Below are 27,852 nucleotides of genomic sequence, written 5' to 3'. Positions count from 1 at the left end.
TGGAAATAACTTTTATTCCTTTGGTGATTAGATTATTTCTTAAATTAGAAATAAAAGGATCTGATGTTAGCAACAAATGATGCATTCGTTTATTGCTTTTCTGTTAATTTTCCTAGTATGTTGCAAACGATATTTTTTAAATTCCTTGTGTCTAGCTTCGAGTGCTTCTTCCGATAATTGACCTATAATTGACCTATAAATGGAATAATTGCGTATTTTATTATCTCTGCACCATGAATTAAAATCTTATGGACGCTAGGTGACATGTAATATCATCCGTACTTATCGATTACAAGTTTTGTCAAATCTTTGCGAAGCAATCAAATTTTTCTGAATTACATGTTCGGTTAGATGCAATAGCTTGCAACAAGATCGCGAATTTCTGTTACGTTTTCATCTAGTCCTGTAATTTGTGCTGTTATGGAAAGATTTGCGAAAAATTTTCTGGCGGTATTTCCATCGTTCGTACTGCCAACACCTTGCTTTACAACAGTGCTGGGAATTAAGTGAGCAGCGTGAGCCGATTTCAGAGGCAACGCCCGGCGCTCCCCCCACTATCTCTCGAAGCGCGGTGGCCGAGCCGCCGATTGCGCGTGAGACGTTCTGCCTCAGGAACGGTCTCATATACGATAAGATGGGATCGCACCCTCCGTCAAACCAAAAATAAAATATTTATTTATCCTTAAAAATAATTCTTACTCTCATTAATGATGAAATATTACGCTTTTATTTCTAATATAATAAATCCTCTTTAATAATATAATGATAACAATAATTAGGAATATAATTATTAAAGTTTTGTTAATAGATTTCCACATCACCCATGAAGTACTATTGTTGATGCGTTTCTTTTAAGTGGTTTCCCTAGTAGGCCTACTCCACTAAAAATTAATGAAAATGAAATATATGGCTCAACAGGAAAGCGAAATGCTACATCGTGAGAAATATAAAAACGAAAGAGGAAGAATAAGTACAGAGCGAAAAATGACCAATTTTTATAGAAATATTAATTGGATTTTCTTGCTCGTTTACATGTTGATTCTACTAGGAATAATATATTCACAGAGATTTTGGAAGAGGTAGTACGCATAAACGAAGATAGTGATGCATCGTTCAATGATGAACGTTTGTCTGTTTTTATGATTTTCATTTTGGAAGAAGAACGTTCGCATAAATATGTGGACCCAAACATAGAGAAAATTCGAAGACTGAAATTTCTAAGATGTTGATCTTAGAACGAGATAACATCTTAGAACGATGCGTCTAAAATTTTAAAGAATTCGGCACCCTTTTCCTGCCGTGTTTTTAACGAAAGATCATATTGCAAATCGCATAATTCTGCCTGAAGATGTAGGTTTTGTCCCTCGATTTGCATAGTAAGAGGATTCTCAAAGAATATTAAATCGTTTTTTAGCATTTCGAAATCATTGAAACGCATATCAAACTGATTTATTAAAGAATTAATAACATTACATTGTTTAACGAAATTACAATTTGTACCGTATTCTTCAAAGAGAAATAAAATTTAATTTAATTTTTATTTCTTAATTTAATTTAATTTAATTTTTATTTCTTTCTTCGAAGATTTAGACTCGATTTGCAAGCTTACTCTAGTCATTAACATTACAAACCATTTAAATATTTTAAATTTAAAACTGCAAAAGACCAACCAAACTATTTCGCAGGTAGTTATTCATGTCGATTCTTTCCGCGGGAAACTAGAACTTTTTAAAAATCAGTTACCAAATAATGTTCTTCACTTTTTTCCTTCTTGCCAGATTCTCTTTGAAAAATACGGTACAAATTATAATTTTGTTAAACAATGTAATGTTATTGATTCTTTAATAAATCAGTTTGATATGCGTTTCAGCGATTTTGAAATGCTAAGAAAAGATTTAATACTCTTTGAGAATCCTCTCACTGTGCAAATCGAGAAACAACGTTTACATCTTCAGGCAGAATTGTGCGATTTGCAATATGATCTTTCGCTAAAAACATGGCAGGAAAAGGGTGTCGAATTCTTTAAAATTTTAGACGCATCGTGTTATCCACATCTTAGAAATTTCGGTGTTCGAATTTTCTCTATGTCTGGGTCCACATATTTATACGAATGTTCTTTTTCCAAAATGAAAATCATAAAAACAGACAAACGTTCATCTTTGAGCGATGCATCACTATCTTCGTTTATGCGTACTACCTCTTCCAAAATCTCTGTGGATATATTATTCCTAGTAAAATCAACATGTAAACGAGCAAGAAAATCCAATTAATATTTCTATAAAAATTGGCCATTTTCGCTCTGTACTTATTCTTCCTCTTTCGTTTTTATATTTCTCACGATGTAGCATTTCGCTTTCCTGTTGAGCCATATATTTCATTTTCAATAATTTTTAGTGGAGTAGGCCTACTGGGGAAACCACTTAAAAGAAACGCATCAACAATAGTACCTTATGGGTGATGTGGAAATTTATTGGCAAAACTTTAATAATTATATTCTTAATTATTGTTATCACTATATTATTATTAAAGAGAGTTTATTATATTGAGTATGGGAATAAGTTTTAATCGTTTTTTATGTAGACAAAAAACATAGTTTGAATATGAAAATATTAAATGATTTTATTCAAAATATTTTCCATCTGAAGCGACAACCTTCGCCCATCTTTCGGGCAATAAACGGATTCCTCGAGTGAAGAGTTCTATTTCTTTCGAGGCGATCCAGTCATCGACCCATTTTTGTATGTTGTCATATGAGGTGAAGTGCTCTCCAGTAAGTGTCGACCACATTGACCGGAACAAATGATAGTCTGAAGGGGCAATGTCTGGTGAATACGGCGGGTGAGGTAGGACTTCCCATTTCACCCCTTCTAGATATGTCCGGACGGGTTGACCAACATGTGACCTAGCGTTGTCATGCTGCAAAATCAGCTTCTCGTGTCTATCGTGCCATTCCGGCCGTTTTTCTTGAATAGCTTGTTTCAAACGCATTAGTTGAAGTCGGTAACGTTGGAAATTGATAGTTTCGGACGATTTCAGCAGCTCATAGTAGACTACACCCCGCATATCCCACCAGATACAGAACATGACCTTTGACCCGTGAATATTGCGCTTTGGGGTTGATGGACTTGGTTCACCTGGCTTCACCCATGCTAGTTTGCGTTTACGATTGTTGTAGTGAATCCATTTTTCATCGCCAGTGATGATCCGATGCAAAAAACTCTTTCTTGTCGTTGAAGCAACATTTCGCACGTGACCAAGCGCCTTTCATTGTCCCTTTCCTTCAACTCGTGTGGTACCCAATTTCCTGCCTTCTGAACCATTCCCGCATGTAGGCGTTTTCCAACGGTGGATCGATCAACATCCAATGCTGCAGACAATTCTTCAAGTGTCTGACATGGATCAATATCAAGCAATTTCTCAAGTTCCTCATTTTGGAACTTTTTTGGGGCATCATCGCGTTCTTGTCGTTGACATCGAAATCACCACTTTTGAAGCATTGGAACCAATATCTGCAAGTTGGCTCCGATGGAGCATGGTCGCCGTAAACATCCACAAGCAAACAGCACGTTTCCGCAGCACTTTTCTTCAGAAGATAGTAGTGGAGAAGAACTTCCCGCAAATGTTGCTTTTTTGGAACAAATTCCGACATTTTCGATGCGATATGAATACTTGCTGTTTGCACTCCAAACAAAAGTCTTATATTGCGTTTAATAGCTTACATATACACCTTTTAAATCCATGTATCGAAAGGTTAGAAAAGATGCAAGCGATACTATTAATGCCATCTATGGGGAAACGATTAAAACTTATTCCCATACCCAATATTAAAAGTAAAATCGTAATATTTCATCACCAATGAAAGTAAGAATTATTTTTTAGGATAAATAAATATTTTATTTTTGATTTGACGGAGGGTGCTATCCCATCTTATATCGTATATGAGACCGTTCCTGGGGCAAAGCATCTCACACGCGATCGGCGGCTCGGCCGCCGCGCTTCGAGAGGTAGTGGGGGAAGCGCGGGCGTTGTCTCTGAAATCGGCTCATGCTGCTCACTTAATTCCCAGTACTGCTTTATAACGTCAATTAATAATCCTAATTTCTATCTAAAATTTTCTTGCAGTTTTTTCTTACGTTCTTCCCTACGAAGTTTTTTCTTCGAATCGCGAACTGACCACTTTTTAAGTTCTAAATTGTAGGCAATATGTAACAAAAACTCCATAGATCGAATCCATGCATGAAGGGTCGACATTCCAAATTTATAATATTCAATGTTTTTTATTTTCTTTTGACAAGCTAAATAAAAATTATTCATATCTCTTGGACTTATACCGCATATAAAACACGACATAGATGAAGACTCTGTTAATGAAGATGTAACTTTACCGTCCACCATAGTTCGTATTAATTCGTATTATATAGACATATCTTTATAGGTACTTGGAATTAAACTGTTAATTTCATTTATTATTCTTTGATTTTCGTTGAGAATGATTTCATTATTCTCCTTTATAAATTCGAATCTAACAGGCCGACAATATTTTGTTGAAGATAGATTCACGTTTTCCCAAATAATAGTGGAATCACTGACCAATCTCAAAGGGACTAAGTATGTAGCAAAAATCGAGTCATCTCTGGATTTATTAATATCATTGGGCACATCTGCAAATGCTTGTTTGTACAGGCTTTGACAAGTCGTACCATCAAATCCCCATTTTGATATTAATTTTAAATTTTGGTGTGTGTTAATATTATGAGCTTCAACTAATCTAGAAAATGTAATATCAAGAAGAGCCTGTAACTTTATTGAAGTATAAGTTTCTGATACTGTTATTGTTTCCTTTGACCGGTAACAATCTTTCTTCGCTAAGCGAATTTGATAATATGAAGGATACTGCTTAATGCCTTGTATGTTGGAAATATTTCTTAATTCTTCATATGTTGATATAGACAGTCCTTTTAACATTAACGCTAAAGCTTGTTCCTTTGAAAGCATTTTATTTTCAACTTTCTTACGTTCGCAGAAAGCTCTGAATCGCGATGTTTCCTTGGGATGTTCTATCAGAAAAGATAAAATGATAGCTCCATCCGTATTGCCTGAAGCTTGTATTTTTTTCTTTTAGAGCGAACATCAGTTCATCTATGGTATTTTCGGTTGTTAATGATGCAGTACGTCTTCTTTTTTGTTTATCAGATAAGTCTAAAAATGATTTTCGTTTATGTGAGCGGTCTTTTTGTTTTTATTCTACATCTCTTGATGTTGAAACTTGGCATAATTGTCTGTTTACCGAACTTGTATTTAAAGATTTCTCGGGAAATTGAAATTGTTTCCGCAACCAGGATTCATTTTGTTTTACGAATCTATCATATTTACGATTTGATTTATATCATCGTTTATATAAATGCAAAGAAAACTTTTGTAACGGTCCAATTAAATGTATCTCAGCGTTTTCGGAAAAATCAAATTCTTTTTTTATTAATATATTTTTTAAAAGACTTCTGTAATCTTCCAAATTTTTTCCGTGGGTTCGCAGAATAAAAAATAACTCATAATATTCAACGGATGTCATTATGCTATTATTAGAAACATCAAAAAAGAATAAATGAAGATAAGCAGCAGTGGCCGATGATTGAAAAAGCATATCAGGCGTGAAACAAAAGACAAGCGCTCTATCCCGTTGGAAGTATTAGTGTCTCATAGTAACAGTGCGTTCCATTTAGTGCTTGCAACGATCGAGGCGTCATTCTATCGTTGTTTCTTACTAAATATTAAACAAGAATGACGCCACGATTGTTGCAAGCGTTAAGTGGAACTCAGTATAAATATTTTAGCGAAAATAAAAGCATGCATGAAAATCATATAATTCTTCTCTTTGGAGTTAACTCTAACTTGAAAATATTCTTTCGATATTAATCATCTCTCTTCTAACCCGTTAAAGGCTATGGCTAACTTAGCTGGAATATTACTTAAATGACATATGGAGTCCTCTAGTATGATAAAAATAACAAATTCGGCGAAAAAAATTGCAAAAATAATTTGTTTATAACAAAATTGTTGTTAAAATTGTTTAAAAAATTTATTAAAAAAGACGATTGTTTTTTACCTAATTTTTAGATGTGGCCCACCACTCCAAAAAATCTAAAAAAATTTGAGAATATGTTACGCCAAAACATGCAAAACCCAAGAGAAATTGTGCTTGAACCTCCTTACGTGTTGAAAATATGACGATTTAAAACTTTTGCGAATTTTTTTATGTTAAGAAACGAGGTTTTCAGGCCCTAAAAAAACTTCGTACGAATTTGTATACATATTTTGTAGATACTAAAATTTTTTCAGATTTTTTTATTGCATCGTCAGTGAAAAAAAAATAATTCTGTAAAAAAGGCGGTTTTTTTGCCGTTTGAAGTAGAGAGGGAGGAGGGGGGAGGGAATTAAAGCGCAGAAAAATTTGTTTTCTATTGGGTGAGTGCAAAAGTTCGTGCGGAGTTTGTGAGTAAAAGTCACACAGTGATTAGGCAAACAAAAATCTTTATTCAATCAATGATATATTCTCCATCGTTTTCTATAATCTTTTCCCAACGTTCTGGCAGCATACGGATGCCTCGATCATAAAAACTGCGCGGTTTAGATTCGAAGAACGAAGAGACGCCGTTTTTTAAGGCCTCCAAAGAGTCAAAGTTTTTTCCATTTAAATAATTTTGCAATGACCGGAACAAGTGATAGTCAGATGATGCGATATCAGGAGAATACGGTGGATGCGTTAAGACATCCCATTTCAGGCTCTTCAGTTTGCGCAACGTCTTTTTCGAAACGTGTGGTCTGGCGTTGTCGTGATGAAAGACGACTCCCTTGCGATTTGACAAAATCGGACGTTTCTCTTTTATTTCTCGATTCAGATTGGTTAATTGGCGACAGTACTTGTCCGAATCAATCGTTTCGCCAGCGGGGAGAAGCTCGAAATAGATTATGCCCTTGCAATCCCACCAAACGGAGAGCATCACCTTCATCGGGTGCAAACTGGCCTTTGGCATTGCGTCACCATGCTCACCTGATTGTTTCCATGTCCGTTTGCGCTGAACATTGTTGTAGAGGACCCATTTCTCATCGCCCGTCACTAGTCGATCCAAAAACGACTCGTTATTGAGCCGCCCGAGTAAAGAAACGGCTGCAGAAATTCGCTTGATTTTGTTCTTCTCGGTCAGCAAATGGGGCACCCGTATATCGAGCTTCAAATCGAACCCCATCTTTTTTAAACGCCGAAAAGCGGTTGATCGGTCAACGTTTAGTGCTGTAGCAACTTCTTCTGTTGAAATTCGCGGATTATTGAGCACTAAAGTACGCAAAACATCGTCATCAATGTCAGAAGGTCGACCAGAGCGTGGCTCGTTTTCAAGGTTAAATTCTCCGCGCCGAAATTTAGCAAACCATTTTTCCACAGTTCGTTTAGCTGGTGCTTCATCCTGATAAACATCCTGAATGTTTTTTACGGCTGCGGCAACGTTTATTCCCTTCCGAAACTCGTAAAGCATAACATGCCGTAAATGCACCTTATCGATATTCATTTTTAAAGTGATATTTCTCGAAGCAGTTTGTATGAAAACAAATGATTTTTTTTTTAATAACAGCTGAAGACATCACCTTTCCAACGTTATATAATATGTAGATGGAAGTATTAATAACAACACTTTACGACGCTTATAACTCCATCTATTGAAACTCCGCACGAACTTTTGCACTCAACCAATATATAACGTTGGAAAGGTGACGTCTTCAGCTGTTATTAAAAAAAAAATCATTTGTTTTCATACAAACTGCTTCGAGAAATATCACTTTAAAAATGAGTATCGATAAGGTGCATTTACGGCATGTTATGCTTTACGAGTTTCGGAAGGGAATAAACGTTGCCGCAGCCGTAAAAAACATTCAGGATGTTTATCAGGATGAAGCACCAGCTAAACGAACTGTGGAAAAATGGTTTGCTAAATTTCGGCGCGGAGAATTTAACCTTGAAAACAAGCCACGCTCTGGTCGACCTTCTGACATTGATGACGATGTTTTGCGTACTTTAGTGCTCAATAATCCGCGAATTTCAACAGAAGAAGTTGCTACAGCACTAAACGTTGACCGATCAACCGCTTTTCGGCGTTTAAAAAAGATGGGGTTCGATTTGAAGCTCGATATACGGGTGCCCCATTTGCTGACCGAGAAGAACAAAATCAAGCGAATTTCTGCAGCCGTTTCTTTACTCGGGCGGCTCAATAACGAGTCGTTTTTGGATCGACTAGTGACGGGCGATGAGAAATGGGTCCTCTACAACAATGTGCAGCGCAAACGGACATGGAAACAATCAGGTGAGCATGGTGACGCAATGCCAAAGGCCAGTTTGCACCCGATGAAGGCGATGCTCCCTGTTTGGTGGGATTGCAAGGGCATAATCTATTTCGAGCTTCTCCCCGCTGGCGAAACGATTGATTCGGACAAGTACTGTCGCCAATTAACCAATCTGAATCGAGAAATAAAAGAGAAACGTCCGATTTTGTCAAATCGCAAGGGAGTCGTCTTTCATCACGACAACGCCAGACCACACGTTTCGAAAAAGACGTTGCGCAAACTGAAGAGCCTGAAATGGGATGTCTTAACGCATCCACCGTATTCTCCTGATATCGCATCATCTGACTATCACTTGTTCCGGTCATTGCAAAATTATTTAAATGGAAAAAACTTTGACTCTTTGGAGGCCTTAAAAAACGGCGTCTCTTCGTTCTTCGAATCTAAACCGCGCAGTTTTTATGATCGAGGCATCCGTATGCTGCCAGAACGTTGGGAAAAGATTATAGAAAACGATGGAGAATATATCATTGATTGAATAAAGATTTTTGTTTGCCTAATCACTATGTGATTTTTACTCACAAACTCCGCACGAACTTTTGCACTCACCCAATATATACAGGATGTTTGATAGCTGATCATACAGACGAAAGTTGGAGATAGATTGGGTGTAGCCGAGAAGAAAAGTCATGTACCATAATGTCAAATTGCCAATAGTTATCGAGTTATTAATTGAAACATGTGAACCAATGAGCACGTAGAGAGCACTGGGCGGCCGCCTCTTGTCGCTTGCACTCGCTCGCTCGTCGTTCGCATTCGCTCGCTCCTCGTCGCGCGCGATCGCCTCTTGTTGCTTACGTTGCCCGTCGCCGCGCGCGCTTGCCTATCGCCACTCGCTGACTCCGCCTGTATCAAATGTCTAAGTACTTACTGCGACCGCCCTCCGCTCTTTACCAGCTCGTTGACTCACATGTTTTAATTAATAACTCGGTAACTATTGCCAATTTGACATTATGGTACATGACTTTTCTTCTCGGCTACACCTAATCTATCTCCAACTTTCGTCTGCATGATCAGTTATCAAACATCCTGTATACAGGATGTTCAGAATGTGATCATTAATATTTTGTGTACTGGTAGATTGGGTGTAGCCGAGAAGAAAAGTCATGTACCATAATGTCAAATTGGCAATAGTTATCGAGTTATTAATTGAAACATGTGAGCCAATGAGCGCGTAGAGAGCACTGGGCGGCCGCCTCTTGTCGCTTGCGCTCGCTCGCTCGTCGTTCGCATTCGCTCGCTCCTCGTCACGCGCGCACGCCTCTTGTCGCTTACGGTTGCCTCTCGCCGCGCGAGGTAAGCCATCTTCTTATACACAGTGCCCGTCCTGTCGCTTTCTCCTGCGCTCATTCATTTACACATTTTAATTAATTACGGAATAAATATTGAAAAAATTATAAAATAGCACAGGACTTTTTTAATTGTTTTCGACCAGTACGAGTTCTACCAGTACACAAAATATTAATGATCACATTCCGGACACCCTGTATACATATACAGGGTGGTTGGTTATAAGTTGCCAACCCGAAATGTGAAGGTAGATTGGGTTAAAATAAACATAAAAGTCCCATACCGTTTTGCGAGATTAGCAATAATTATCGAGTTATTAATGACAGAAATCTGAGGAATGGGAGCGCGCCGACATAGATAATTGGAGAAGCGTTGCAGCTGCTTAGACCGCAGCGCGGCCCAGTTGATCCAGAAGCTGTTGCCGATGCGCGGCGAGGGGAAGACAATGCGCTGCTATTCGTTGTTTTATCTCGCCGGACTTACGTCTCGCCGCACGCCGCCAACAGTTGCTAGGTCGAGTGGGCCGTGCTGTGACCTGAGTAGCTGCAACGCTTCTCCAATCATCTATGTCGGCGCGCTCCCATTTCTCAGATTTCTGTCATTAATAACTCGATAATTATTGCGAATCTCGCAAAACGGTATGGGACTTTTATGTTTATCTTAACCCAATCTACCTTCACATTTCGGGTTGGCAACTTATAATTAACCATTCTGTATATACAGTCATTTCTCTGATTCCGAAAAGAGGTCAATTTGCCTATCTTAACGGGAGGTACCCTTTTCGAGCTTTCAGGCGTTAATGAATTAAATACGTAAAACTTAAATACACTAAAAATAAGTCAAATGTACTCAAATTGAAAATTCCATCTCGTCATATTTCTCACGTAGCATATAGGTGCTTCGTAAGATATAAGCCAAACAGCATTGGTATTTCTGATTTGACATATTACACATATGAATGTACCAATGAAACGGTATTCATGTCACGGTTTAGTATTTATTTCGGGTACTTATGCCGGTTGCACATAGGACGCGGCATGATTACCGCGTGGCGGAAGTTGGTTAGAGAATATTGCAATAGCCACTCAGCATCTTGCTTACCCGGAAGTAGTATTTACGAAACATATGTCATATGGGATGTTTATTGGCTATTGCGGTATTCCCTAGCCAACTTCCGTCGTGCAACAACATTTGCCGCGTCTTGTGTGCAGCCGGTCTTATCAAAAATTTTCAAATTAGCGGAAATATTCAGCAAAGTATTTAAAGTAAACAATTATATTCTAGTAATTGAAAGTAACAGTTATGAAGATTAAAAAATTAATCTGAACTCACATAAAACGCAACCGATTTTGTGAGAAGCAAGGGAACTCACATTAAAAAAGCATCTCGATAAGAAGCTCAAAACCGTATTGCAACCTCTTCGTGGTGAATTATAGAAATTTATTTTTATAGACTAACTGCAAACAATTCTTATTTAACCCTTTGAATCACGCAATTACGTGAATGGTTGAATTCTCACAAAAATCATGATTCTATACGTTTTTAAGGTCGCTGAGTTCGAATCTGTCATCAAAATTTCAAAAAAATATGATCCAAGACACAATATGGCTACTTGAAAGGATATTTAGTTGACGAATCAGTATAAAAATTATTCACTGAGAAAATTGAATTCCTAGGTCAATTCTAATAGCAAATTCGTGTTTAGCACATTCAAATTTATATAGAAACATGTGTCGCTTCCTTTGCAAAGAAAAATTATTATTTATTGAAGTAATAATAAATAAATTTATAGCAAAACATTTGGCAAATTTTCAAACTATCTGCACATACGTAACGAATTCAAGGCTATGAATGTACCCACACAGCACATTTTATCTCAGGGACGTCCGACACCAATATTCTGATATTGTCCAATTGGGGACAAATTTCCATTGTTTTAGATCCTACAGATAAAAGAGATATGCGTAAGGATATTTGATATCCTTACGGATATCTCTTTTAATACCAATTTTTAAAAACTCAAAGTTTTTAAAAAAAACTGAAAGTTACTAAAAAAGATATCCATAGGATATCCATAGGATATCTGTAGGATCTAAAATTGCGGACATTTGTATATCTCCAAGATATTGCGGTATCCCAGAATGATGTCTGTCGGACGTTCCTGGAATAAAGTGTGCTGTGTGGGTAAAGAGAAAAACGTTATAGATTATTGAATTCCAACGCTATTCCACAATTTTTGTGTTTTTCTTCAATATTTTGTTTATATTGTTGTGTCCGAGCCACAAGGTTTGTGGCAGCGTCCGTTGTCCGCGAGCCTTAGGCATCTGATGTTGTTTTTGACAACTAAAGGAAGATTATCTGGACGACGAAATATCGATAAGAAGAAAACAACAACAGCTGACAGAGAGTCTCCAACAAATTGTCATCAAGAACAGACGCGAGTTACAGAATTGCGGTACTGTGCTGCGATTCTGTAACTCGTTATTGGAGTTAACGACAGTTTCGTTATTGTTACGCAGCTTTTCTACGGTATACAAAAGCTGCGCAACGATAACGAAAGTGTCGTTAATTCCAATAACGAGTTAAAGAATCGCACCATCAGTCACGTGAACAGTTTGTCACTCTCTTCTTATGAGGCTCTCTAACTGTACGGTCGTGGACATAAGTATATGTCTACAATCTTGCTTTAAGAGGATGTAAGCTCTAAGTCGTAAGTGTTAAGTGACGTCATTTCCGTATCTAAAGGCTCGTCTATATTAGCTGTAAGAGTAAGGCTGTAAGGTTGCAAGACACGAAATGAAATATTTTCATTCGCTGACAGCTTACGTTACAGCCTTATAGCCTTACTTTTACAGCTATTGTAGACGAGCCTTTAGACATTCCGCGCAGTATTTAAGCTTTAGCTGTTAGATCTAAGCGAATTGCGCAAAACTCAATTCCTACGGCCTAAAGCGTAGAGCTTAAAGTCGACATATAATTTTCAGCCAATCAGCGAAGAGGACGTTTTGTCGTGTCAAAAAGAATACGCCGTCGATCGTGGATATAACCTCGCTCGCCGATATAATTTCCGATTCTGTACTCCATATATTTGCAAAAGATGCACATTCCACGAACACAACATCGTTGTTAGCAGGAGAGCTTGACGTAAATCCATCTTGGTTATGTAGAAAGTAAAGAAACTGCGTGTTTACAAACGCATTATCACCAACCACCAAGTCCGAATAACCCTTCTCTCATTGGCTGATATATGTCACGTTTTACGCCTTACGTTTTATATTGTGGATTACCGTCTTTAAGGTTTATTTAATAGTTTTCAGCTTACAGCTTAGAGCTTACGGCTTGAAGATAAAATATTTTCTTAAAGCGAGGTTGTAGACATACACTAAAGGTTGTCACTTTTTTTTAATAACTTTCGGGACGCATCCCGACTCGAGAAGGATGAGAGCTGCTGCTCCGCCTGCGGAGCACTCCTGCGCGGTGACTCACAACGAAAGGCGAGAAATGAAATATACGTGGTATGACATAAGTATGTAAACAATTCTTACATTTTGCTTGTAATATCTATCCTTAATTCTTGTCCGCTATAGACAAATATGAAAACAATTTCCAACATAATTAATGTTGAAACATATTAATTTTGGAAATAAAAAAAAACAGGGACAACGCGTACGCAGTCTCCAAGATCAAAAATATGCGTAGTTACGGGAACCACATCCAACCGCCGCGGAGACGAACAAAAGGCTTCTATTGAACTATATCGGAAGTCCGATATTGCTCTTGAAATATCGAGACATAGTAATATTGAAAAGAAAAATATCGATATAAAATATCGATATTTAGATCCAAATGTATCAATATTTTAAAATATCGATACTGTATCGCCCATCCCTATTTTCAAGTGTAATGGAGGATTCACACTGCGTCCGATGTCCGACGTCCGACATCTAATAGGAGAACAGCTTTCTAATCGAGAATTCAATTGTCCATTGGAAAGCTGTTCTCCTATTGGATGTCGGACGTCGTACGTCGGACATCGAACGCAGTGTGAATCCTCCATAATTCAACCTTGACCTAATAGTTCATAAACACATCCAATAATGGCGTAGGGGAAATCGTCTTATCAGACGCCAGTAGCCAACATGAGAGAGAGAGAGAGAGGGGGGAGGGAGGGGGAGAGAGGGAGAGGGAGGGGAAGGAGAGGGAGGGAGGAGGGAGGGGGAGGGAGGGAGAGAGGGAGATAGGGAGAGAGAGGGAAAGAGAGGGAGGGAGAGGGGGAGAGAGAGAGGGAGAGAGAGGGAGAGAGGGGGAGAGAGAGGGAGAGAGAGGGAGAGAGAGGGAGAGAGAGAGAGAGAGAGAGGTGTGATTCATTTCGTAAGCAAAATCCGAGGTACGAGGAAGTCTAAGGCCCAGTTCCACAAAATCAAGTTGAACCGTGATTATTTGAACTGACGATACATTTAACGGCATGGTTAAACTTATAACGCATTCCACATCATGTTTTTAACTGTAGTTTACTTAAATCTATAGTCTGTATGAAGAAACTGTCAAAGACTTCTCTTTCTTTTCAAATGTAGAGTATGATTGGTTGTTGCTAATAGTGGAAAGAGGGAAAATTGAAATAAATTGGATGCTATGACATCTAGTAGAGAACAATATATCTGTTTCGTATGAAGTAAACACTAACCAACATTAACATTTGCTGTATTTGTATATAAGTATTAATTTATTAAAAGGTGGAAGTCCAGTGTTAATAATAATCAATTAGTTTATATTATTGATTTGATTGCATTTATCATAATTGACTTTTATATATAGTTTTATACTCTGTTTTAGAATATAATCTATCGAAGCAAAAAACCCAATATTTTAAATTAAATTTATATACTTACTGTTCTGTTTTATGAGAAATTTCATGCTCGATTTCTGCTAGAACTGCAATAACAGATTCTTTTGATAATCTAAATCGTGCATGAAAATCGACATTATCAAATTCTTCCAAATATGATGGTCGTCTTATTCTTATATTTCTTGTCCGTCGATAAATTAGGTTTTCAAAATCTTCATCTTTAGATGAAGATATTAGGTGTAGTAAAAAGAAATCCATTATTTTTCCAATAGATGGCTTTAGTTATCTGTATCTCGCGTTGTATAAGTCCGATCGGGTTCCACTAGATGGCGTTAGAAAGATGAGATTTCGTACTAAAAAAACTTTTTGACAGTTTTGTGATTAGTTGACTCAGTTTTGTTTGAGCGCGCGTCAAAGATGGGCACTAGCAAAGAGAAAATACGTTATATTTTACAGTTTTTCTTCGATAAAGGCGAAAACTCAAGCCAGGCGGCTGAAAATGTGAATAGTGTTTATGGTCCTGATACTATAACAGCCAATCACGCGCAATTTTGGTTTCGTCGATTCCGTTCCGGTAATTTCGATGTCAAAGATGCACCACGCACTGGAAGGCCAATTGTCGAAAATATCGATAAAATCATGGACATTGTCGAGTCCGACCGTCATGTAAGCACTGTTTCAATTGCCCAAGAGCTAAAGATTGCATAAAAAACCGTTTGGAACCATTTGAATAAGGCTGGATACAAAAAGAAGCTCGATGTATGGGTGCCACACGAGTTAACGAAAAAAAACCTCATGGACCGAATTTCCATCTGCGAATCGCTGCTGAATCGCAACAAAATCGACCCATTTCTGAAGCGGTTGGTCACTGGTGATGAAAAGTGGATCATTTACGACAACGTCAAGCAAAAACGGTCGTGATCGAATCGCGGTGAGCTGGCGGAAACGGTGGCCAAGCCAGGATTGACGGCCAGGAAGGTTTTGCTGTGTGTTTGGTGGGATTGGCAGGGAATTATCTACTATGAGCTGCTCCCCTACGGCAAAACTCTTAACTCGGAACTGTACTGTCAACAATTGGACCGTCTGAAGGAAGCAATCGCCCAGAAGCGGCCAGCTTTGGCCAATAGGAGAGGAATTGTGTTCCGTCAGGACAACGCCAGGCCACACACATCGATAGTGACTCGCCAGAAGCTCCGGGAGCTTGGTTGGGAGGTTCTTATGCACCCACCTTATAGTCCGGATCTGGCACCAAGTGATTACCATTTGTTCCTGTACATGGCAATTTTGCTGGTGAAAATTCGCTTCAAGAGAGGCTTGTGAAAATCGACTGTCTCAATTTTTTGCCAATAGGGACGAGGGCTTCTATGAGAGAGGCATAATGAAATTACCTTCAAAATGGCAACAAGTTATCGAACAAAACGGCACATATTTGACCTAAATCGGATCATTCTAACTATGGTAATTAAAGCCTTCAATTTCATGTAAAAATAATGGATTTCTTTTTACTACACCTGATAATATGTATTCTAAAGCCATATCTCTTTGGTGTTCAAACGTTTGAAATATTTGTCAACTGAACTCCAAAACCGGAATAGTCATAAATTTTTTTCTCAAATTGATGGTACTGCAGTGTTAAACTTCGTTTAAATTCATTAAACGCCCAAAGTTTTGAGTTTAACTTTAACTGTGAGACGTTACCCATGGTCATATCAACAAAAATTACCATATTAACGTTAACCATGGCTTAAGGCAGTTGTGGAACGCAATTTTTCGTCTAAACTAGGGTTAACGAGTTAAACTTCGTTTACAGTAAGTTGTGGAACCGGGCCTAAAGCGTCGTCTACAATGGCAGTAAGCAGTAAGAAGTAAGCGTAAGCGGTAAGAAATAAACCAATCACAGTCGATTATGACAAAAATAATCAACTGTAGTTGGTCCATTTCTTATTGTTCACGCTTACTTCTTACTGCTTACTGCCATTGTAGACGACGCTTTAAGCGTGGTCTACAATAGCAGTAAACAGTAAGAAGTAAGCGTAAGCGGTAAGAAATAAACCAATCACAGTCGATTATGACAAAAATAATCAACTGTGGTTGGTCCATTTCTTACTGTTCACGCTTTCTTCTTACTGCTTGCGGCCATTGTAGACCACGCTTTAAACGTGGTCTACAATGACAGTAAGCAGTAAGAAGTAAGCGTAAACGGTAAAAAATAAACCAATCACAGTCGATTATGATAAAAATAATCAACTGTAGTTGGTCCATTTCTTACTGTTCACGCTTACTTCTTACTGCTTGCGGCCATTGAAGACCACGCTTTATAAATATCTTTTTAATGTCCTCCGAATAGTAAAGGCCATCACACACCAATGAACGTAAGCAGTAAGACGTAAACAGTAAAGAAACTGACCAATCACAATCAATTATTCTCGTAAGTTTTAAAATGGTGTCCTTAAATTTCGATTGTGATTGGTCAATTTGCTTACTGCTTACGGGCCAGAGCACAGACTTCTGCATAACGCATAATGCACAACGCATAAGAGAATCAACCAATCAGAGTTCTTCATTTCTGTCCTGAGGAGGGAAATGAAGAAAACTAATTGGTTTATTCTCTTATGTGTTATGTATTATGTGTTATGCAAAAGCCTGTGCTCTTGCCTTACGTCTTAAGCCCTAAACACAATGCCAGGCAACACAATGACAGGCAATAAGAATAAAAATAGACCAATCACAATCGACTATTACAAGAATAATCTATTGTGATTGGTCTATTTTTATTCCTATTAGTCTATTTTATTCTTATTGCCTATTGCCTGGCATTGTGTTTAGGGCTTTACTGCTTAAGTTCGTTTATGTGAGATGGGGCCAGAGCACTTCTGCAAGCAGAGCAGAGACTTCTGCAAAAGTCTGTGCTCTGGCCCACGGCCTTTAGGAGTTACAAAAAATAAACTATGCATAGAGAACTTTTTCACTTCTGCTAAGATACAGTATCATACACACATACACACACATATTATTCTTAAATTGAAATTATAAAAATGCATCTGTTTTTATCAGGCAAATAAAATATATCGTCATGAACATAGCAACTTTAAGAGAAGTAATAAAACCTGTTTCGTGGTACCATTTTGCAGAAATTAATAAGTTCTTTCATCCAAACGTTTGTCACTTTTGCAAGAAAATTAACAGGATCGCTCCCTTGATACTATGTTCTAGATGCCACATGATTTATTATTGCAACGACGAACACAAAGACGCAGATAGAATACACGTGCAATTATGCGAATTTATACAAGATTTTATAAAGGAACATCTCAGATATCCTTTAAGCACAGCTGATTGGATCAAAACGCAGACGAAATTTCTGATTAAACTGAAGAAAAAAATGCCACGTGAATTGTACCTATATGAGATGCAGATAATATTGTTCGTAAAATCGTGTAGAATTTGTCATCGGCAATCGGATTTGCAGCCATGCGCCGTGTGCTTGTCTGATAACTATTGCAATGAACATGAAATCGAATTTCGACAACAGCACCAAAATAATTGCCGTCAATTATTATTTTGTCTCAAATTAGATATCTCAAATCTTCCGTTTGAAGGATTTACAAACGTAATCAATGAACCTTGTGAAAGAACATATATTCATATGGTAGACTGTATTGCAGATCGTATACGTCGCGATACTGATAGAGTACATAAATTTTGGACATACATGGGATATTTTTACACCGATTATGTCAGGACCGTTAACACTATATTATGGAATGAAGAATGCGGGATTATTAAGTCTTTCAATAATGAATAAACCTCAATTTGTTATTCATGTTGTAGCACCAAGCTTCCTTGAAGTGAGATATGCAAGTGCATGGGAACCTGTCCTACATTTGTTATGTAAGATAGAGAAGTTAACAGTTGTAGTGATAGGAGCACAATTAATGTATACCATCAGTGGCACAATTAAGAAAGAAATTTGCACTTTGTGCCAAGTACGACAACAGGAATTCTATTATGAGGTTTGTCATATGTTATACAGCAATTATATAAACAGCCCATTATATAAACATCCAAATGTGATTGTCATATTTGAAACTGATTTGACAAATCATGAGACAATAATAGATATTCTAAAGGCATCACAAATTAAATGTCCGTTTCTTCTAACCTTAAGGTCGGAATCTAAAGCAGAAGAAAATAGAAATACGAAAGAATTTCTAAACCTATATACAATAACATCTACATATAATAACCGAAATCGTTACATATCTTATAAACCATGGAGATGTTATGAGATAAGTTCTCTCTATTATCGTAATAGTTATGTAACTATCTACAAGTATTTATTTCCCTCTAAAGATATATCTGAAACATGTCATTGGCCTTTTAAACTACTACCTGAAGGGACCACATCTGAATCAAGTGAACAGCTCAGAAAGCATCAGAAACAGGAATCAAGGGCAGGTATCACATAAAGTGAAGCCATGTGAACAGAGATTAGATAGAATGGAATTATGTGTGCCAGAGACACGTGGAAGGGAGGCATATAAACAAGGCTGATATGGGCGGATATTATTGACAATACATAGACTACGTACACAGGAACTATCTGAGGAAGAATTAAAAGAACAAGAGACCTGTGGATATTACATGAATGGCAAATAGGACTGATCAAACAAAATGGAGTTATGTGCAGAGTAGACATATAAAAAGAAGGTACATAAGATAGAATCCATGTGAACAGAATCAAGTAAACGAGATACATATGGGCAGTTTCCATTTAAGATTAATGATCAATGAATATCTCAAAAGTGGTGCTATTTATAAACAAAATGATATAGTTGTTTTATGTCCCTTTTGAAACCATGCAACTTTTGTCTGAAATGTTTCTTAGTATCTTTCATATTTTTTGAGATTTTTGTCTGGCTTATTTAAAATGAGACACCCTGTATATTTTACTACAATATATCATAACAAAAAATTTCATTTCGGTGCTGTAAACGATATATATATTTTATATAAACTATATAAAAATGGTCTGGTATTCAACATATCAATATAACAGAGTTACCTAACTCCAGATACATAATTTCTTCAAATAATTGATAATTCATAAATAAAGAAAAAGAATTGTGACTTTGAAAATAATAATTACTGCATGTTATAACACGTGAGATTATAAAAACTCAATAGGATTATTGCATATTATATTTGATTTGATTTCCAAATTTATGTGCTGCTCTTGGATTTGTTTCTGACATCTAAAGGTCATTCTACAACGTCGTAAGTTGTAAGCCGTAAGAACTGACCAATTATAGCCGATTATTTTTGTAATAATCGACTGTGATTCGCCAATTCTTACGGCTTAAGCCCCTTGCATAATGCCAGGCAACAGGCAATAAGAATAAAGAAAGACCAATCACAATAGATTATTCTTGTAATAGTCGATTGTGATTGGTCTATTTTTATTCTTATTGCTTGTTGCCTGGCATTGTGCAAGGGGCCTTACAACTTACGACACGTATTGTAGAATAACCTTTATGAGCATTCCAATTTACGAAATATCAAAAATAAATTCAAGATGAACGCCACACACACATGCACACACGCGCGCGTGCATGCATACAACCTAGAAATCAAATAAAATATTGTTCTGTACCTCGGAAGTCTAAAATATCACCACTGTTCGTTAATAAACATTCCAAGCGAACTTTATTATGCCAATTGTTGTATACAATAGTCCAGACGTCATCAACATCAACATATATGCGGATTCATTTTTGTGTTAATTTTTATCGCTAACTGACATTGACTATATAGTGACATGTCTAGCTATAATTGATTTCTTTTCTGTACCATAAATGAGAATATACGTAACGCATTTGTAACACAAAGGGAACGGAGTTACACAGGTACGGCTTATATGGAAGCCACCAAGTGAGCGATTGATTTCTGAGTTCCATGATGAGTGATAGTTTTCAGAAAAGAAAGTTGAGATGTCAGCTGTTACATTACATAAGCCAGCGAGGTTAAATTCATACTCATGTCAATATGAAAAAAAAACAATGTCCGCAGAACGGATGACATTGCGACACGCGCCGGTGACACGACGTTTACTTGGCGGTAATCATGCAAATGCAATTATTGGCTGCGTTCAGAAAACATAACGGTTACACAACGGTTGAGTAATTCGTCAACGTTATTGGTCTGAATGTAAGGATCTAACACTAAGGACCAATAGTTACTAAGCGCTCAGTGAGCGCTTTGTTTTCTGAACGCAACCATTAGCTCGTTAGGTAGGCGTGTACGAAGAAACCGAGATGGATTCCGACATTTGAGCTAATGCATTCATCTTACGCGATGCAATTACCCAGTACAATGCTGATACACCGTCGGTTTTCTTTTTTTAATATTTAATATTTAATATTTAAAATTTAATATTTAAATATATATATATTAATTAAAACGCTCGCAAGAATCCAGTAATTAATTATGCGCGGCTGTAAAGCATGCATAAGCAAGTCAGCTCATTGCATAAATAAATACGAAACGTAAATAAATCACGTTGATTTTGCAGAAGGCTTTTATTCCTAACGCAATTAATACGAAGCGAGAAAAGGAGTGTGTGAGACGGTATAAACACAAGATATGCATTTTCATACATTACCTTTTATGGATTCTACACATATACACATTTCCATTTTTGCTATACATGTGGATTTTATGCATATGCATACAGACTGGTGTAACATGACTGGCTTAACATTTAGTGGTACAATGATTAATGATTATTTCATAGAATTGTCAACGATATCTCGATTATTGCTCAAAATATATTTGCTCAACGTGAACTATAAAATCATCATATGCAAAAAAGGAGCGATATTCTTGCTAGCATGTTACTTTCGTAAATAAATTTAGTGCGTAATTTTTGTTTCTTTAATAATATAGCTTGTTTATTATTCTTTACTTCTGAATTCAATAAATGAAAAGAATTTAATTTACTTCAACTTAATTCCGTCTAATTGAATTGACACTTTACATGCATTTAAAATAGATATATTTCCATACATTATATGTTAACGAAATTAATTTAATTAACGATTTTTAATTATTCTTTTCCTTGTTTTCTTGCGATACTAATTTCTTGTTTTAAATCACAATACAACACTGTACCATCTGTTTTGCAAATCAGAATGTTTGACTTGTAGGTCACGGATATATGATTCCAAGAAATTTCTTAAGAATGCCTTAAAGATGTCTTTTAGAGATTTATTCTGTCTGAAAATTCGCTTGGAAACATAGGAATATATAATATGATATTTGAAGGGATTTATCATATTTCGCATGATAAAGACAAAGTTGCCGTTTTTATAAAAACGATATTAGTATTTACATTTGAGAAAAGATAATTTAAATATATGAAGTGATAAAGTTTTACTAAATCTTAAGCTGTTTCAATAAATGTGAATATTATTTTTAAATTTTGTTTTATTCTTTTTTTAATATATCATAAATATATATCTGAAAAATATATCAGTAGTGAAGCGGCTGCAATAAATAGTAAATTAGCTTTTTTATGTATAGAAGGCTCCATATTTACAACACGTTGCAACGTTATCAGATTTAAGGCAAACATAATTAAACTTGATATGAGACTTACCTGTTACCAGTGAACTCTATGATATTTTCGTCATTCACACGAAATTCGGAATCTTTGTAACCCCAACCGTTCCACTTTAGCAACTGTTGCCTTAAACATCAAAACATCAAAACATCAAAAAACGACGCAAAGATATAAATCAGTTGAATAACACATATTGAATATTCATTAATGTCGACACTATATGTAATTTATGAATTTGTTTCAAAATAAATTCATCCTACGCGAGCTTTTCACATTCTGTTGCTTCTCCATCCATTCGCTCAAGTCTAGATATGTACACCAAGCTTCAATCAAGGCTGAATTTTATTTAATAGACTACAATTCGTTAGTGTCTTTAATCGTTCCCATTGTGCCTAGATATAATACGACATGACATAGTATAAAAAATATACTAAGAATGTTTGTACGTCTATATTTTTTGTTATGTCTAAGGAATATGTCACTTTATATAAGGATAATATATAAGTTTTATATATATATAAAATTGACCTTTGGAAATCTCAAAATAATCAAATTAGCAAAAGTTAGAGAGCTATTGTAACAAGATATTCTTAAGACCAAATAAAAAAAATCTAGTACTACTTTTTTCCCCTATAAATAGCAATATCATAAGTTAACTATTGAAAAGTTACTAAGTTTTCCTTAAATTTCTCTAAAAATTTTAGGCAAATAAAAAAATGTCTCGGACAAAAGTTGTTGAAATTAATTGGTAGCATTGAAATTAATTGGTAGAAAAAGATGATATAATAAAAAATTGGGGTTTCCATTTAAGGAAAGTAATGATGATCACTGAATATCTCGAAAATGACGTCATCTGTGAACAAAATGATATAGTTGTTTTATGTTTCCCTTGAAACTATACAACTTTTGTCTAAAACATTTTTTTCTAGAATGCTTAGTGTTTGAGATAATTCACCATCCCAGTACCTTTTATAGGCACTGTATATGTATATAAATTATTACATATATTTCTCTCATGTATGTATATTTACTATATATAATACTAATAAACATATCCAATACATACCGAAAAAACATAAAAATTTCGAACGCTTTCTTTTTTTATAATTCAAACGGGAAAAACAGAAAGTACACACACACATATACATATCTCGACACAACTCGACGACAGCAAATTCAATAAGTTATATTTCTATTATTTATCTTCTTGAGACATCTTTCAGAAGATTGTGCTATTTGGATTCTTATGCTATTTGAAACGATATGCAAATAACAGATATGCCGTGGACATTTATAAGGAATTTATATTTTATTACAGTACAGTATTTAACATTCTGAAATTATTTCTCATGCTGCATTATAATTAATGAACAAAAATATACACATAAAATTCTCTTAAAATATTTACAATAATACAACTAAATCTCCTGAAAATATCCTAAGATTATCCTGAGTATGTCTAGAATATTCTGGGATACTTTCAGGATATTTCCATATCCTCGACATAATTAGGATCATCCTGCGGACATCTTGTGCTGCCTAGCTAATATCTCTAAAAATGTTTTGATTGAACTACCTACATCGTTCATTAGAGCTATCTAGCGATTTTTTACATATCTTAATAAAAAAATTATTTTTGTATTTTTATATCGATTTTCTACTTTTTCATAATAAATTTTTCAAATTATTTTCTTACTGAAACTACTTTTAAAAAAATGTTAGAAACATTAATTACATCTCTCTCTCTCTCTCTCTCTCTCTCTCTCTCTGTCTCTCTGTCTCTCTGTCTCTCTGTCTCTCTGTCTGTCTGTCTCTCTGATATCCTTATTATTTATTAAAATAACGCTAAATTTCTAAGAATAAAAATAAGTACTCAAAGAGATATAAGGTATCCAATTCAAAAAGTACCTAACTCTAAGTAAGAATGGTTAAATAAATTCTGTAATCTGAACTCTTCACTGACTGCAGTACAACAAACAATAACAAATAAAACATTTTTTCCTTTCTAAGGTTTTAAATAATTATAAGAATATATAATCCATATATATAATATATGAATACAAACATTTTATTATTTAAACGTAAATGTTCGAAAGTAATCTTTAACACGATGTTTTTAAGACGTCTTAAAACAATGTCTCAGAAAAATCATAAGCCGAAAATGTTATATGATATTTTCAAACTATCGAAATGTTACAACAGCCTGGTCGAGTAATCACGGTCATAATATATATATATAGGCACAAGGACAAGGACGATTAGAAACGTTGATAAATATAAATTTAGAAAATGTTAAAAATCATTTTTGATTGAAAAACATTTAAAGCTTTATTGAAGCTCAATATATATCACCGACTTTTAAAAAGTACCGGAAGAGGGAAACGAAAAGACATCAATACGAAAAGAAACATTTCAGTTCCTGCAGTTAAACAGGAATTAAACGAAAAACAGCCCAAATAGTCAAACTTGTAACAATAAATTTCTTGTGCAATGTTTGCTATAAAAATTGTCAGCAGCTTGATAGCAAAAATACAACAGAATTTATTAGCAGCATATAATGACAAATTTACGGCAGGAATAGAACGGGATTTATCGCTTTCTAAGCGTTTCAATGTTTTGAAATGAAACATACTGTAGGTTTCCATTACCAATCTGTTGTCAAATTCTATTGACGGAATATAAGAAGCGAACGCAAATATTTATGTTTTCATCATAACCAGATCTTACTCGAACCTGTTGTTAATCTGCTGACAGCCTACTAATATTTCGCTTACTGCCCATACAGCACAGACAATTGCAGCAATATTGCTGCAATGTTGCAACATTGCACATTGCAGTACAATATTGCAGAGATATTGCAAAAACAATATTTTGCATTATTATATATCTGCAATGTTGCAGCAACATTTCAAATTGCGGTTATTATTAAAAAATTATACGAAATATCGCTAAATGGAAGAGGATGTTTTCGTTTCTCTCGCTTAGCTCTACGCCCCTATGGAGTTGGTATGTTACAATTATGGGACACTATACATTACTCTAATTCTCATATGTAATCACCAATTACATTTAATCACTACGATTTGGTTTTACAATGATTTAGTTTCATATCACAAACTTATACGTCTTACTAATTCAAGAATAGTTACCGCAAATCTTTAAGACCTGTATTATTCCAAATAGCAAAGTGACATCTTATTCACGTTCTATTGTGTCAATAAAACGGCGTCTTTTAAGATATCATTTTATTCTTTGAAATATTACAGATCTTGGGAACTTTCTGTGACTATTCTTGTTTGATGTCAGAAGTGAAAATAATGGTATATTAATCTTTTTTTTATGTACGTTAAAATAAGAGATTTCCATAAAACGACACATATGATCGATTTTACAAATTTGTAAAATGTTCTGAACACTTTTCTTTTGCTGTATGATAATCATTCACTGTAAATAATTAGTGAAATTTATACAAATGTTGAGTTGAACATATTATCTCTCATGATTATTGTTACAGAATTTTTATGGAAAATTATTGATTATCACAACAAGAGGAAAGTGTGTCCCGTTAATTTAATAATTTTGAAATTTTCAAAGGTCGATAAGTTAACAAAAGTTAGAGCATTATTATAGTAATATTTTCTTGATAGTAAATAAAATAAAAGAGTAATACTATTTTTTCTTTCGACGAATAGTTAGCGAGATATCGTAAGTTAAATGGTGAAAAAATTACCAAGTTTTTCTTAAATATCTAAAAAAATATTAAGCAAATAAAAAAATATTTCAGACAAAAGTTGTTCAAATTAGTTGGTCGAAAAAGATAATATAATAAAAGATTGAGATTTCTATTTAAGAAAATTGATGATTAGTGAATATCTCGAAAGTGGTGCCATCTATAAACAAAATGCTATCTTATGTCCCCTTTCAAGCCAAACAACTTTTGTCTGAAACATTTTTCGATTTAACGCAGTGTTTTTGAGATATTTGAGTGAGTCCTTTAAAATGGGACACCCTGTATATACATACATATATATATATAAAGCATTATTGCATACAAATTATATTACAAATGTTGCTGCAATGTTACACTGCAATGTTACTGAAATATTTCACTGCAATATTGCTGCAAGCGGACATTTTACCTTTGCTGCAAGATTGCAGCAACATTGCAGCAACATTTCGCATCGTTTCTTCAATGTTGCAATCTTCTAAAACAACAAAATGTTGCTGCAATGTTGCTGCAACGGTGCTGCAATGGGTGATATTTATCTCCCAGATAACAAGACGTTTTAAGAACGTTTTAAATATATTACATATAACACAAGACGTTTTAAGAGCGTTTTGAATGTACTCAAAATATCCTCAGAGTACTCTCAACTTTCAAGGACACATACTCAATGATTTTGGGATATTTTGTGCCAATAGAGGTTAGTTTTTATCATTATATTGACTGTCTATGGCTCACTAATTATCTTTTCCTTTTTTTCTTTTGCAATAAGCTTCAACTGTATATTTATCTCTTTTCAAATCCGGAAGTGTACATTAAGTTAGTACATAGAAATCAAATCTTTAACTCTCTATTACTGCGCGATCGAAAATGTTCAACGTCTGAACATTCAACTGCATTGAAGTTCAGTTGACAAATGAGAGCACTTGACCGGATAGAAATCTGCTACAGAAATTTTTCTATTTCTGTGATCGAGTTTTCGTTCGATTCTCAGGCAACAGAAAATTCAGTTATACTAACAAAATCTATTTAATCCGTGTATTGTTTCAAATCACTGGTTGCGAGGCGTGCAGTTTCCCCACGTGACCGGCCGTATTGACCAATCGACCAAACGAAAAAGTAACGATTTTTAAAAACTCGCGCGCAGTATTTGGCTCGTCGGTCTACTCGCTTACTCGCCACATTCTCTGACATTTTCTACATGTAAAGCGAAATGGACATCTGGATGTCCAAAAGAATAAAAACGACACGAAATGTAGCAGACCATTTAACATCGATTACGACTCACTACACGGACAAATACTGACAGATTTCTTAGCGGGCAGGTAATAAAGATCGCTGCATACAAGCATTTTCCACGAATCAGGTGCTCCTCATCGTTATTGCGTATCAAATAATAATATCGTCGCATTTGCTACTCAAGACACACGAGATTCGCGACTCCGACAGCGGACTACCGGTGAGTCACGAGCGTAAGTACGTTTAAACACATACGACTCGAGGCGTGGTCAGTGGCGATTTTATGCACACGATTTTATGGGTTAGATCAGACGAGGACTAAGAACGAATCGTGGTTTTAGCTGTGCCGCGCTGTGCTCGATTTACGTACGATTACGTATGAACGCGCATACCCAACGCATATGTAACGTGACACCAGTGCACGTCTCCGTCACTCCATCGATCCCGCTGACTACGATCTCACCGGCGAGAAACACCGACAGTGCAGACCGACTGACTGACCTGATTTTCGGCACGGCGCTTTGGAACTTGATCGGCCCCTGCGGTGTGATCGCCATTTCCGCGCTCTTCTCATACTTCTTTCTATCGAACATATTCCACTCTCCTGAGACTAAACTGTCGCCGCAGATGTGCACACTTCGAGCGCGTCGATAAGACAACCGTAGTACACGCGGCGACTGCGCTATGTTGACTATTGACACGCGAGCCGGCAAACCAAATTTAAATCAATAAAGCCCCGCCGGA

General features: G+C 35.9%; 1 protein-coding gene across 1 annotated transcript in view; it reads right to left on the bottom strand.

The window, feature by feature from the left end:
- Window positions 1–27,810, bottom strand: part of Agps (alkyldihydroxyacetonephosphate synthase) — a 147,049-nt gene extending 119,239 nt beyond the window's left edge. Inside the window, exons 1-2 of the mRNA XM_025301324.1 lie at window positions 27,610–27,810; window positions 22,182–22,271 (exon numbers count right to left, since the gene is read on the bottom strand). Of these exons, the coding sequence (XP_025157109.1) occupies window positions 22,182–22,271; window positions 27,610–27,701 (182 nt within the window). The 5' untranslated portion in view covers window positions 27,702–27,810. The remainder of the gene's footprint in view (window positions 1–22,181; window positions 22,272–27,609) is intronic.
- Window positions 27,811–27,852: the final 42 nt, after the last annotated feature.

Source organism: Harpegnathos saltator, unplaced genomic scaffold, assembly GCF_003227715.2.
Source record: "Harpegnathos saltator strain DR-91 unplaced genomic scaffold, Hsal_v8.6 scaffold41, whole genome shotgun sequence".
Lineage (NCBI taxonomy): Eukaryota > Metazoa > Arthropoda > Insecta > Hymenoptera > Formicidae > Harpegnathos > Harpegnathos saltator.
Note: the sequence above shows the minus strand (reverse complement) of the source record. Positions and strands in the feature narration are given on the sequence as shown.